This window comes from Physella acuta, unplaced genomic scaffold, assembly GCF_028476545.2.
Source record: "Physella acuta isolate Inbredline_101_S28 unplaced genomic scaffold, ASM2847654v3 ptg000861l, whole genome shotgun sequence".
Classification (NCBI taxonomy): domain Eukaryota; kingdom Metazoa; phylum Mollusca; class Gastropoda; family Physidae; genus Physella; species Physella acuta.
This window is the reverse complement of record NW_026732378.1, coordinates 10,813-26,636: the sequence shown is the minus strand read 5'-3', so window position 1 is coordinate 26,636 and position 15,824 is coordinate 10,813. Positions and strand designations below refer to the sequence as shown.

At 35.2% G+C, this 15,824-nt stretch overlaps 1 protein-coding gene across 1 annotated transcript in view; it reads left to right on the top strand.

Moving 5' to 3' along the window:
* The window catches only part of LOC131952238 (uncharacterized), a gene marked incomplete at its 3' end in the record, with an annotated part of 79,824 nt that extends 64,328 nt beyond the window's left edge, over nucleotides 1–15,496 (top strand). The window contains exon 5 of the mRNA XM_059314792.1: nucleotides 15,351–15,496. Within this exon, the coding sequence (XP_059170775.1) occupies nucleotides 15,351–15,496 (146 nt within the window). The remainder of the gene's footprint in view (nucleotides 1–15,350) is intronic.
* Between the last annotated feature and the right edge of the window lie 328 nt (nucleotides 15,497–15,824).

The window sequence follows — 15,824 nt, the reverse complement described above, 5'->3', positions numbered from 1 at the left end:
ATTGATTCCGTTAACGGTTGGCGAGTTTTAGAAGAGGCAGATGAATTTTAAACTCAAGCCCCAGACTAACAAATGTGAAGCTTGGCGCGCTGAAAGTGGTACCCCCGGGGGGAGGGGGTGAAAGGTGAAGGATGCGACAAGTGACGGAGATCGCCCGAGGCTGATCCGAGGTTCCAGTGACGAGTTCCAGAGTTTGACGCATAAATCCTGGTAATGGCATCCACAGACATAGTCATGTGAGGTTTCAGGTCATGGAGTGCGGGGGAGACTTTGGACGCCAGTCTGTGTCAGGTTCTGAAAGTCCACACGCGAAGAACATGAGTCTGTTAATCCGCACATAAGAGTTTAGTATATGAGACTTATCAAAGATAATCCGACGTTCCATTGTCGAACGTATTTATTATACATTTATATTTGGCGGACAATTAACTCTTTTTAAAAGTTAATCCACGAGAGGGTGTGGTCAAATTGTAGAGTATTTGACTGTCAACCTGAGATCATCGTGTTCGGATCCTTGACTTTACTGCGTAGAATATCCCTGAGTCCACCCAGCACTGATAAGTACCTGATACACGTTTGGGAAAGTAAAGGCGGGTTGGCATAATACTGAAAACACTATTCCTTCATTTTCCGTGGTCATTTAAACAGGCAAACTCTGCTTCACCTGCCGTAAAATTCGGATGCTACTTTATCTTATAAAGTGTGTTCTGAAGCTCTTCTTTGCCTGTAGGGTCTTGTCCAGTTTTTCTGCACAGTTCTAAATCCATAAAGCAGCCATTCAATACAGTTTATCTCTGACATATCGTACTACGGCGTTCCTATAAAGTTTATCCTTAAAGAAGTCTTATTAAGGTTATGTACTCTCATCGAGTATGTTTGTGTGTACGTGGAGGTATACGCCTTAAGGTTGATGATCAAATATGACAGAATGTCTGACGTATAAACGCATTGCACCTTGAACTTCATATCTTATGTATAAAATAATACAAGAAATGATCCTTTCAAGGTATGAACCTAATAAAAGCAGCATTAGTAGATTCACAAGATCCAACCCGTTTTTAATATGACAAAAGTTTCCCGTACATGTTTCGAGGTTTTCTCCGCGTGGGGGTAAGGGGGGGGGGCATTTGAATTTCCTGGGGGAGGATTGAGGGGGGTTGACAGTGGATAAAGTATATCAAACAACCTGCCCCTTGGATGCTCTGGTTTGAATATACTGGAATTCTGTATTAATTTATGTTTCAAGGGCGAAGTATCCCATGATAAAGGTAGTTGTCATCAAAATGAATATATCAGACGGCGTGTTTTTTTTCCATTTTCGATTAATGTCTTTCATTCATAAAGCCAACTCCCAAAATAAAACTCACTGATTAAAAGCAACTCTCTTTCTCTCTCTCTTACACACACACTAACAAACACACACACACAAACAAACATACACAAACATACACAACAACACTCACACACACACACGCACACCCACACCCACACACACGCACGCCCACACACACGCACACACACACTCGCACACACACGCACACGCACAAACACGCACACACACAAGCACTCACACACACACACACAGTAGAGTGGAATCAATGGCACGGAAGAAAAATGGAACCTCTCATCGGATCAAAGTTTTCAGGTACTCCACATGACAACAGATATTTCATCACAGAGTTGCTTTATCTTTTCTACGGGAATCAATTTTGTCATTTATGTGAAATATTTCCCCTTGGTCGGATTTTTTTTTATATCTAGGGTGCTATATTTGGTCAAAATTTGTGAAATTTTTCCCTACGTAGGGTATGATGTTAATATTTTGAAATATTCAACCACCAAATTATTAATATCATTTTTTTATCCCCCGGAAATATTTTTTTTTTAATCTAGACTCTAGTTGCTCTTAGAAGGACTGCTCCGATATATATATATATATATATATATATATATATATATATATATATATATATATATATATATATATATATATAGCGCCCTCGCGATATATATATATATATATATATATATATATATATAGCGCCCTCGCGATATATTTTGGGACGCCTATGAGCTTGACCCACCCCGCCCTGTCTCCCTAACACAAAAGTCTCGCCCAACCTATAATGGGAACATTCCAACAGGCACCCATGCAACAATGGCTCCCTCAGCCAACGATATCTTTACAATGACGACCTGTCGTCCCAGAAAACTGGACCTGTCAAAGACAAACACTTCGCCCCAATAAGTCTCCGTCAGCCACGTTTCACTGTACGGTTCCGGCACGGTTAATTCTAATCTACTGAAAGAGTTCTGAGCTGCCGTGAACAATCATGGCTTCTATACCGTTTGACAGAAACAGGTTTAAACAATGGAAGCCGTCAAACCGGAAGTCGTAACTTTAGACAAGCAGAAACTACGATGTTTTTGTTACGGGGTCATATTTTAAACAGAGAGGTTAGACTGTAGGAAGTGAAACATGTCGACGTTTGATTGGCATTATAGTGTTTCTTTCGTGGGTTTGGCGGTTTTGAGAGCAGTCTAGTCTTTGTCTACTGGCCACGTCATAAAAAGTGTGGTTGAATAAGTACAAATATATATATATATATATATATATATATATATATATATATATATATATATATATATATATATATATATATATATATATATATATATATATATATATATATATATATATATATATATATATATATAATTAAATCTTATTCTCGGCTAGGCAGAGAATGTCTCTTTGAATGTTAAGAAAACCTAGCATATTTCTTTCTTTACAAAATAAACAGGCTGATAAAAAATAAACATTTTTTCATAACCAGCATATTCAGATAATTCGATCAGTCTTGGAAAATACGAGATAACAATGCTGTTAACATTTTTAATACGACCCATTACGCCTACACTAATACAACACGACAAGTAATTTTCGGTTTATTTTTAGTTGTCGTAGGAGGTGGAGAGTTGTTCAGCGAGAAGAGACAAGGATCTCAACGATGTTTATACAACTATTTCTAAAATAAAAACTTGTGTTTTTTTATATTTAGTTTAAAGCGCTTTTCAGATAACTGCTGCCTGGTTCATAGATACAGATGCGTGCAGATATACGTAGAGAACTAGTGTACTAAAACATATATTTATTTTTATAGAAATAAATTATAAAACATTAAAATAACTTTTTAAGTAGAAAATACACCACGTTGACCCATTTTGTAAAAAAAAAAATTCACTGGCATTAAAAAAAAAATTTCATAACAAAACAAGTTAATTAAAAAGTCTAGTGACATTTAAGCGCAATTTCCTTATGTTATCTAAAAATAGCTCTGTCGTAGCGTAAATCAAGAGCAGGGTTAGTAAAACCATTGGTTAGTTATTAAAACGTTTTTTATTAATTTTTTTTTCAGTATTTTACATGTTTTATTTACAATAGAGTTACATGACTAAAAACCATTGCGCGCCTAGCTACCGAACGTGATGTCGCAGCCATTGAACGTGATGGCGCAGCTATTGAATGTGATGACGCGTGTGGTGTGGTTGGATAAAAATGCCTACTAATTCGGTCCAAATTTTAATTAATTCAAAAAAATGTTTGTGACCGAACGAAAGGATATTTTTGAAAACTTTCTTCGGCAATATTATTCTAAATTATGGCAGGAATCGATTGGTACATGTTTCAAGTCGCTAAGTGGTCTGGTTGCCGAGATATGAGCCAAAAACTGCATTTTTTGGAGGTTTTTTGGCTTTTCCGGGAAATCCATGAAAGAAACCCGGAATATTTTTGGCCTATGTTCATCCTTGTAACTTGCTTAACATAATTGCTTTTGAAACTAGTCCTCGATATTGCTTCGTTGAGGAGGAGATACGACTTAAAGCTGCGGACACACATACATCCATACATTCATTCATTCATCCATCCATTCCCAGAAATGACGAGTTAATAAACGCAATTCTCCAGAATGGAAATTGCGCTAAAAAAATGAGGTCCATTGAAATTCAAAGCATGAAAGTTTAAGAACCTTAAATGTCGACGGAAGCAAATGTCCAATCGTCCTCGAAGCGACTTGAAAATGTAGAGTCGATAGTGACGTTTTAAAAACAGAATCAAAATTTTCTTAAGCATCATTTGTAATGCCAAGGTCGGTAACTAAGCATATATAGTATGATGGGACAAAGTTTACATTCAAAACTACGGCATATGATTTAAAATCTAATAATAAGATAGTTGTAAAGTTGTTCTTTAGACCTAGCGATCCATTTTGGCAGATGAAGTAGAGTTCGTATGATTTAAGCCCTCCTGTGTTGTTAGAACTATACCCAGACGCACTTAGATGGTAGGATTCATGTTAGATATTAGAATCAGTTTTATATTTGTTTTTATAGTATATAAGATTACTTACAGTTAGAGTTAAGATAATAAAGAATAAGTTGAGCAATGATTTATGAGACAACATAATAACATGATTTAGTTTGATTTATCCTCATTGTTATGTTTAGCGTTACAAGCTATAATAATGCACAATATCCTTTCGTACATGTCGGCCCATAGGTAGATGAAGTAGAGTTTATGTTTTTCTGAACTTGGCACAGTTATCGATAGTGTTGTCAGTTATATTCGTTTTAACCATTACCGTTGCCAACGTGAGTCAGGTACCCATTGGAGCTGGGTGGACTCAGCGACGTCCGGAATCCGAACACAATACTCTCGGGTACGACGCAGTAACTCTACCATCCAACCACGCCATCTCATACACTAAGCTTAATACGTAATCAATTCGTTTTAATTAACAGCAATTAGCTAATTAAGTTAAAGGTTAAAGCCATACAATTAGTTAAGTTTGGCTAGAAACATTATTACGAGCTCAAATATATTTAACAGGGCCTAATTTATCCCACAAATTTGGATCATGTAGCTTTAATAAACCTCAACTCTACTCCACCTGTTCTATTGAAACTACCTCACTTAACTCCTTCAATTCACACTTTAGGAAGATTTTGTTAACGTTATCAATCAATCCATTAATTTTCCACTTTTTAAAAAATATACCGGAAGACATTACCCCTTTCAGAACATGTATTCCTCCACTTAATTTAATTTATATGCATGAGAGCGACATACAAAAACCCTTTCTCCTCAACGCCAACCCCCTCCCAACCCACAATATACACCCTGAAAGAATTATTCACCCCATTCGAGAGACCCCCCCCCCCTCCAAGGACGCTCCTTAAAAACTGGGAACTACAAAGCTATTCCAGATTCATGCTTCGCTATTGACGTCTCTATCAGCAACACAGCAAAAAAAAAAAAATTAGTTACTTCCATTAATTCCTCTCAGATTCAATATGAGTAGCTAATTCTAGGAATCGGGAATTTCCTTTGAATTCTATAATTAAAATCCCTACAAGTTGGCACAGCGCAATGAAACATCTTTGCACGCGGGAAAACCTCGCCGCCGAACGGAGCGCTCTGAATTCCGGACGGCAAATGAAATTCAATTACAGGCAACAGCTAATTGAATTCCAGCTCAGATTTCCTTAAACAAATACAGTCAATAACGTTATCGGAATTACGCTTCACCGGAAAACGGTATTCAACGCGAACACTGCTAAAAGCGTGATGGATGCTTTAAGCAGAAGCCTTAAAATGGATACATCAGGGAGCAAAAATGTGATATATATATATATAATATATATTATATATATATATATATATATATATATATATATATATATATATATATATATATATATATATATATATATACATACATATATATAATCAGTAGGCAAACCTGCTTTTCGCCCACATATTGTATCGTATCGCCCACCATATACGTATCGATTTAAACAGCTTATTGTTACAATCTTAACAACCTAAATGTAACACATTGCTCACAGTTCTGGTATCGTATTGACCAATTTTTGGGAATCGTTTTAGCCCTAAGATCGTTCGCGTTATGAGTACCTGATTATTATTTTTTATATTAACATATTGGTATCGTTTTGACTATCCAATTGGTATCGCGCTGCTTACATTTTCAGTATCCCATTGACCACCTTCTTTGTACCTTTTAGACCACCGATTACTTTGCTACTTCCCACCATATAGATATACTATCGTGTACCTCATTAGTATCGTTTTGACCACATTGGTTTTTATAGATGTACTGAGCTTGTTTAGTAAAGCTTTGATGTAATATCGCATATAGCTCGGTTGACTTGGTTTCAGCTCCTATTGGTTGGAATAAATGAACGCCTTCCTTCAGTGTCAAGCTTCGTAATGAAATTAAAAATAATAACAATCGATCCTGACATTTTCCATCCAATTAAGATCCGGAGCCTTGAGATGATAGCTACACTAGAATCCTCTGGCGTTTTCAGGCAATTATTTTACAACAAACCAGCCTCTAGATTAAAGTATAGCTTTTAATTTTTCTTTTGATTTCTGTCTTCATCTTTTGTTCTTAGCGTCAAATCTTCATTCGTGTTACTATTATGTTTGATCACTCAAGGTCCTATATAACAGTACGCTATTTCTGACGACTAAGCTGACCATTAAAATGTTGAGTATCTTTCAGGTACTTGATTTTTTTTTATTTCGTGTCGCCCCCTAAATGGTGTCACATTTTTTTGCACGTCCCGGCCCCACCTCATTACGCTAATGACCTGAACCCGAACTCATGTTCTACCATAACAATAACCCTTGTATTATACCCTAGAACTAAACCTGATTTTGTAAATACAAACAACAAACACAATACACCTAATTTCAGAAGTCTAACGCTGATAGCAAGAATATACCTGATTTCTGAAAAAAAAGAACAATAATTCTTCTATCATTATGAGATATTGCAAATTCATTCACTTGAGACATTTAAATTCGAATTAATACATTTTAAAAATTCTAGTTAGATTAGCCTCAAAACACCTGAAAAAATCCCTACTGGTTTTTCTTTAAATTTCTTCGATATCTTTCTTCTTGTAGAGACGACTGTCCGGTAAATTCCAAACATTCCCGGCATAATGACCGGAAAATTCTTACTTTTACCGGCTTACATGTAAGGTAAATTCTCAACTTTTCCGGTTATATTTTCTCTACTTACAAATCAATCGACCGGCAAATTATAACCGGTGCTATAGCCAGAAATGTACTATCTCCAGCATTATTACCGAGGCACGGAGTCGCTTTTTAAAAGAAAGCATTTCAAATACCACAGAACAATGAATGATGATTGTATTCTTGGCCTTTGTTGTGGGCATAAGGTCAGTCTAATTTAGGATTAGATGTAGAACAATAACACAGAATATTGCGTTCAAGATTTCCATAGCTTAGACTTTATGTCTAAATATTGACAGCCCTGGCTGATATTTCAAGACAAGAACGGCTTTTGTTTTTTATGGCACTCCCACCTGTGTGTGATTATATACAAATCACATTTTTGTTCAGATAAATTCACATGTTACTCTGATACTTTACTCAACCTGTGGTACATAGACCACAATAGTAGACGCCATCAAGGTAACTTTAACACTTTGTTAGAGTATAGAGAACAATATCTGATACTAGATCTAGGCCTGATCACAAGGCCTCGTTCATAGTAAACTGTGTGACGTAAACACTCAGCTTATAGTATACACAACAGAGACCTACACATTCAAGGGAAATAACTAAGATGTTTATAATGTAAGGGGCGTAACAATAACTAACAAGACGTAATGTAAAATACATCAATGATTTTGTAACAATGAAACCTAAACCCACAAAACGTTTTAACAATCACAACTAAACCATATCAGATGTTTGACTACAAACAACACATAACATGGGCTACTTGAAATATAACAGCAAGCAATGCTAAACACATAATAGGAATGTAACAACACACACCTTAGATTTCTTCCACCTTGCGACAGTTTACACCGTGACACAAGTTCAAATGTACGCTTTCAACCGATGGATACTTAAAAAAAACACTTCCGCTACCATAGCAACCGAGCTGTGCTCGATTCAATTAGAATGTGAAAACATGCATCATCCGGGCATATCTTGCAATACATGTAAACAGTAACATAATGCTCGTGTACGTTCGCCCCCTCAAACCATAAAGTTAAAGTCTCTGATAAAAATGGTCTAAGTTTGTTGAGTTGTGGAACAGATATCGGAAATTTTCTTTGAGATATTTGTTTAGTGAGCTCCATCAGATGTAGGCCCACTTGTAGGACATTAAGGGCGAAAATTGTCTGGGTTAAAATAAGCGCTGCCTAACTATATATATATATATATATATATATATATATATATATATATATATATATATATATATATATATATATATATATATATATATATATAATGAAAATCCACTGAGGAGAATTGTAAAATAGCCATTCTAACATTCTATTTTAGATAACCAACATGCATTTGTTTTGAAAAACAAACATGAATAGATCCACAAATAGCATAAAATTATACTTTAAGATAACCTCCCTTTCATCTCTCTCTTTTTCAAACGTACGATTTTTCGCGCAGCCGATGACGTCACGTAGCAACGTGTAAAAACGCGCGTGAGATCATTTTATTGACGTCTGCTTGGGTTAACCCTGCCAACACCATACAGGTGATGACGTAACACGTTGCTATTTCCTTCCCGCGCTATTTATAGACATTAATTGAGCGGCAATTTTATTCATTAATTTTGTTGTTTTTCTATGTAATAGGCGCGCGCTTAACGATCAGCGTCTAAAACTGGAAATATTTTACTACAGCGAGGAGGGGGGGGGGGGGAAGGGCGGTTAATAGTCGGATAGAGAAATACAAAATGATAAATAAAATTGCTCAATTAAATTCTGGGAATTTACGTAATCGCCTCCTTCCAAATATAAAATCCACGTCCGTTTTCTTTTTTTTTTTTCTTTTTAAAAAATTTCTAATCTTAGGATTAAAACGAGCTATTATGAAATAAGGAACAGAAACTAGGCCGTCTTCGGTCTGTGGCGAGATAAACTGTAAAGACATTCAGAAATAAAATAATTAGATAAAGACGGCAATAGATTGGGGGTTAATTTGGGTTTAGCACTCGCAGGGTCATGTCAGTGTCTAGAGTTTAGATGTGACTTTTGTTGGCTTCATTATTCTAGAGTAACTCGCAGTAACTTTTGACAACGTTGTTTTTTCCCTATGATTAACACAACAGTGGGTGTGACTCACAGCGAACCTTAACTCCTCCAATCCTTACTACAACCAGTGTTTTTTTTCAGATTTGTTTTCTCCGGGGGGGGGGGGGGGGGAATGGAGGAGGAGGGGACTAAATTTTCCGAGAAGCGGACACTAGTAAAAGTATATATTATCTAAATAAATTCCATTTCGTTCGTGGGAGGGGGTGGTAGACTTTCTTTGTGGGGGGGGGGGGGGGGGGGCGCTTCGCCCGCCCGAAGATATGCCTGAAAGAAACTCAGGCCATAACCTTTATTGTAGCCCCAGCTATACCCCTATACATATTCATGCATATATATATATATATTTATATATATATATATATATATATATATATATATATATATATATATATATATATATATATATATATATATGTGGTTATAACTAAATCTGTGCCATACCCATAGACTAACCTAACCCTGAACCTACTTCATATCAAAACATCACAAACACTTAAAGCAATATCGGTAGGAAAAAAACGAAACGAAACATTGCCTAACTCCGTCTCCTATTTCACATCGTTTTCTATTCTCTACCTTTTAGTGCAACCTTTACACGACGATGGTAAAAAAAATATCTTTTTCATTGCATGACAAATCAGTTGAAATAATGATGTAAATAATACAAAAACGTCTGCCGTCTATTTCGACACAAACTTCAAAAATAGAAAATATTTTTGTTGAAATTCATTATTTTTAAATTTTTACCTTAAAAGTAAATATAATTATTTTAATGATATTTAGATGGACACGATGAAGTAAATAAAATGCTGAATGAAAATGGGGGAAAATGTATAATTTACTTATTTTAGCATTTTATAAATATTTAACCTTTCATTTCCAAAAACTGTGTAGTTTCTGTTTAGTTTATATTGAAGGCTTTTTTAACTAATTATAATTGAAATGAAATGGCAAATAGCTAATGCAACACAAAAAAAGATTGATTTTATATTTCAATGTCTATACCCCCCACCCCCAGATAACTGTTGTTATGCTCGGTGTTATAATTTAGGGTTACGGTTATGGTCTTGGTCCGGATTAGAGTTAGTGTCGAGATTATCTGTTTGACTAGAGATAGCAGCAGGTCAGGGGTAGGTTATCATGAAAAGGACTTCAACACATCCACTTGACAGTGGTCGACTCTACTGCGAGGAGTGGGAGAAACAGTTGTAGTATATATATATATATATATACATATATATATATATATATATATATATATATATATATATATATATATATATATATATATATATATATATGTATATATATATATATATATATATATATATATATATATATATATATATATATATATATATATATATATATATATATAAATATATATATATATATATATATATATATATATATATATATATATATATATATATATATATATATATATATATACATATATTTATATATATATTTGTATATATATATATATGTATGTATATATATACAATAAAAACATATAAAAATATATACACACTTATATATATACACACATAATATGTATATATGTATAAATAAATAAATTATATATATATATATATATATATATATATATATATATATATATATATATATATATATGTATATATATATATATATATATATATTCTTAAGTTACATCTGTGGCTAGCGTTACTAGAGATAAGTTCCAATGTGCGCCTGAAAAAGTGACAATGGAATAGATTTCCCTATTCATTATTTACGATAGAAATCAAACTGAAAATAACATAATGGACCGGCCGGTAAATTTTTTACAATCTAGTCTGGTCTAGACCACGGCTCGGGGGTGATTTGATTCAATACTTGCTGGACAAAAGCATTTTAAGTTGAACTTTTTGGTGCTCTAGACATATTGGGTCCTGAGGCTAGTGTGAGTAATCGTATGGAGATATTAATGGTCGATTTAGTTATAGACTGGATGTAGGTATGAAGGTATTGAACCAGTACAAGCAAGTACTAGGGTTAGATTTGGATTAGGTGGAGAAGAGTAGCTCTGTTTCGGTATAGGTATTCTGATTAACTGTCAAAATTGTTAACTAAATTATGATTGTTACTAATTAGAGCTGATGATTCACCCAAGTGCCTGACTACTGATGTTATTACCAGTCGTTCTGAGTGTATGCCCTGTCCACCCCCTTCTACCATTCTAGTGTTAGGTATCACATTGGTACATGCATGTTTACTTACTATAGGCTTTGATAAGAATTTCTATCTGGCTAATGTACAAACAGGGTTTGCCGAAACAAGTTAAATGTATTTTATACCTCAATATTAATGCAGTCTTTAGTAAGATCTGTGTGATAGAAAACAAGTAACTTTAAAATTTGTATAAGAATTAAATGCATGCATAAAAATGATATCTGTCATTGTAAAATGATTTTTTTAAGTAATTAAATTTAACTCAACATTTTACATATCGGTTTCGGAAACTGTTGTTTTTTTTTCTTTTCCCTAACCCTTTACATTAGTTATTTCAACAATGTAGCTTAGGCTTTGGTCTAATGTCCTATCTAGGGTTAGGATCATTCGTTATGTTGAGAAAGAATGTATATATATATATATATATATATATATATATATATATATATATATATATATATATATATATATATATATATATATAATATATATATATGGGCTATATTGCTTTCCAATCAATATTTATGCTCTTATCTTTGGTACTATTACAGCCTCAACGTTAAACAATGTGCTATTGCTTGCTTCAGTTATTATGTTTAGGCAGGTACTCATTAGAGCTGGGTAAACTCCGAAATATTCTACGGACTTTATCCCTTAATTCCAGCTCAAAACTCTTGAGTTAGCAGTCATGTACTGTACTGTTCGACCACCTTGTCACTAAGAAGTCGAGTGCTGATAAAAAATTCATGTTACAAGGCCAAATTTCCGTAAGTCCTCAATGAGCCTCTCCAGCTCTAAAGAGTACCGTACCTAAGTCCTAGCAAATGCAGCCAGGTATTTTCTTGGTTCCATAATCCCTTTAAAATGTCAAAGTTTAAAAATTAATGAACTCTCAGTTCATATGCCTCATGGAAATTCATGTATGAAGGGTTTTTTTATATATATATTTTTTTTCAGCAAAATCTAGAAATTATCTTAAAAACCTCGATTTAAATAAGTAATTAACTTTTGCTCAATAACAAATAAAAACATTTATCTAGTTCTACAACACGGCTACAAATATCGATCAAACTATCTAGACGAACTCACCCAAAACAAACTGCCAACCTTAATCATAGCATGAATAAATAACCCAACCCTACCTCTTCATCAAAACACAACTCCACTTCATCCATAATTTAACGCATAACCTCGCTACGTTAAACCAAAGCTGCTCACCTTTTAGCGTCCACCTTAAACCGCTCACATCAGCCATGAATGATTAACACTAAGCCATTCGATATCCATCTAATCATGTCGGTACCACTTAGATCGGCTGGAGTTTTCAAACTGGCAGACAAACGCTGGGCAGTCTACGATTAGTCTCTTGAGATTCTAGAAAAATATTTCCAAGAAGGTGGCCTTGGTATTTACATGATAGAAAAACACGTGCATTTTTTCAATAGTCTATTTATTGTTGATCCTGTTTTTTGTCAATTTAAAACATATTTGTGTTTTTTTTTGTTTTTTTTTAATTTTTAAATACAAATTACGTAGCTTGTAAACAAATATTATCTTTATTTTATTTAAAGATATGTTTCATGAAGTAATATGCAGAAAAATAAAACCGACACAATTATTTTCATGACTTTCCAAGTTTACATGTCAGGTTAGGGTCATTGTGTCTAAAGTAAAAAAAAAAGTAAAGTTCCCATTTCAAACATGACGGTCTATAGCGGAAGTGAAGTAGAGTTCACCTGTTTCTGTGACCTCGGCATATGAAGAGATAGTGTGGTCAGTACTATGCCCAGCCGCCTTTACTTTTCCCAGTTAGAGATGGGTGGATTCAGGGATGGTCTAAAATTAAAAAAAAACACCGACACAATAATTTCCAATACATAGTTAATGTGGTTTTATGTAGGCAGGTCACCATTGAAGGACCAATTAGTTATTATCTGTTCAACTGCCCTCGGCATATGAATTGATACTATGGTCAACACTATGCTCAGCCAGTTTTTCTGTACCTGACATCAGTTAGGTACTTTATTTGGCTTAAGGATCCGAACTCAAGACTTTCGGGTTAGCAGTCGCACGCTCTAGCATTCGGCCACGCCGAACCACACACACACAATACAGCGTTCACATTATATCACAACAATTAACAATTTTCACAAGAAAAATTAAAGCCTGATAATTCCTGATATAAGGCTAGTATGTGCCTTTACGTGGCCGTAACTTTCAGAATGAATTCGTATTTACAAATCTCTAATTTTTTTTCTACTCCGAATTCATTGTCTTGTGAAAACATGATTGTCTGTAACTTGAATCTAAACACCAACAAGCTCGATTTGCTCAGTATTTTCAAAAGACACAGGTTCGAACCCAGGAAACGAAAAGTAAAAAAAATGTTTATTGACTCCAACGGCATTTTTATTATTACATCGCTTCCCATATTCAGATTGTTTTAACTCAAATTTTCATGTTGTTTTCAAGAGTTAAACACCGTTATGTTCCAAACCAACCCATGCATCATAGCCGTAATATCACCAATCATAGTTACACTACTATTCCGTGTCACTAGGTGCTTAACGTGGAAATTATCAAGAAAAACAATCATTTTAAAGTCCCGTTGAGAACATGTTTAAAAACTGGAGTTTGAACAGACCAGTGTTTCTTTCAGACTTTTTTCTTCGGGGGTAGGGGAAGGGGGGCACTTTATAAGTTTTTGGGAGGGGGGGCGGACAGTGGTAAAGGCATACATTTTCTAAATTCCACTTCGTTTGCCCCCTCCCCCCCCACCCCCGAAGAGATGCCTTGAAGAATCTCTGGAACACACTGGTACTGGTACAGCGATGGGCAAAGAAGACCTACAAGAAGACCGAGGTGGGAAAACAAGAGAAATATCAAACAATTTGTTTGTCGACAAGTGCACGATCTTTAAGTCAACCACAGTACAAAAATCAAGTCATATGTATTTGCATGTGGATTGTTAACTAATTTTTTTTAAGTATTTATATTCAGTGTATCTATGTATATATTATTATCTCTACATTTATCCATTATAATGGTAATTCCAGTTAATCTTAAACCTAACTTAATCTATAGGCCCTACTTAAATATGAAAACCTAACCTAAATGAAAATGAAGCCCCTCTATTTGAAACTCCAGTTGACCTTTAGCCTAACCACAAATGACCTTTAACCTAACCACACCCACTTAAACACCTAACCACCTAACCAATGTACCCTGTAGTGTTTGACCGGAAAGTTCTGGAACCTAAAAACCCATCTCACTGTTAATGCGTTAAACTCGGCTATGCGAGGCGCTGATCGAGAAAACACTAGTAAAAATTTGATGCATTGATGGGATATTGACGGGATAAAAATTCAGGAAATGAAGGTCGAGGGAAAAACGATGGAAAAAAAATTGAAATATTCATTCCGGTGGGGTTTAAGTTTTCTTTTTTTAATCCTTGTAATACTTCATTGGATACGTTTTGTTCCGGTAATTTTGTGATAAACTTTTTGCTGTGGTGATCTAGTGGATCACGTTGTGTTGAGGTGATTTAGTAAATCACGTTGTATTAAGGTGATCTAGGGGATCACGTTGAATTTAGGTGATCTAGGGGATCACGTTGTATTGAGGTGATGTAGAGGATCACGTTGTATTGAGGTGATCTAATGGATCACGTTGTATTGAGGTGATCTAGGGGATCACGTTTTGTTGTTGGGATTTAAGGGAAGTGCAATAAAAGCAGCCCAACACAACCCCAAAAACATTTCATGTTGTACAAAAATCTCGACTCTCAATCTTTTAAACTGATTTCTTGACTCCCTGACCATGACTCAATGTATCACTCTTCATTCGTGACCCAACATCAGAGTCTCATCTACCATGACTCAACCACATTGACCATGACTCTGCGTCCATGACTCCACTTATGTAGCCACCAAATCTAACCCCCCACACCTGGTCTATCCCCACAGGTGCCAATCTGGAACGGTTCTTCGCCACGCCCTACAGCATCGTCCCCGGGGAGAACGACAAGACCATCGAGAGTGTGGCACCAGAGAGGTGCGCCCAGGCCTGTCTGGAGGAGACAGCCTTCGTCTGCAGGTCGTTCGACTACGAGGTAGGTCACGTGATACGCTCTTTTCATCGTAATAGGGCTGGTAAGTAGGTAACCAGTTCTATGGCTCATGCAGGTTTTTTTGAGCCGTAGAACTGGTTCATGACCTACTTACCAGCCCTATTCTCTGGAGCTTTCTTAAATCGAGTAAATCTAGTGTATTCATGCATTCGATTGTTGAAAAGGTCACGGTTCAAATTCCTGTAAAAGTTTGTTGTAAACGTCAAATGTCAAATTCCTATATATAGCATTGTCTTGAACAGATCACGTGATACCTACACCTCCACATGATTGGTTGGGTAAATCACGCATTATATAACAGTCTATAGCA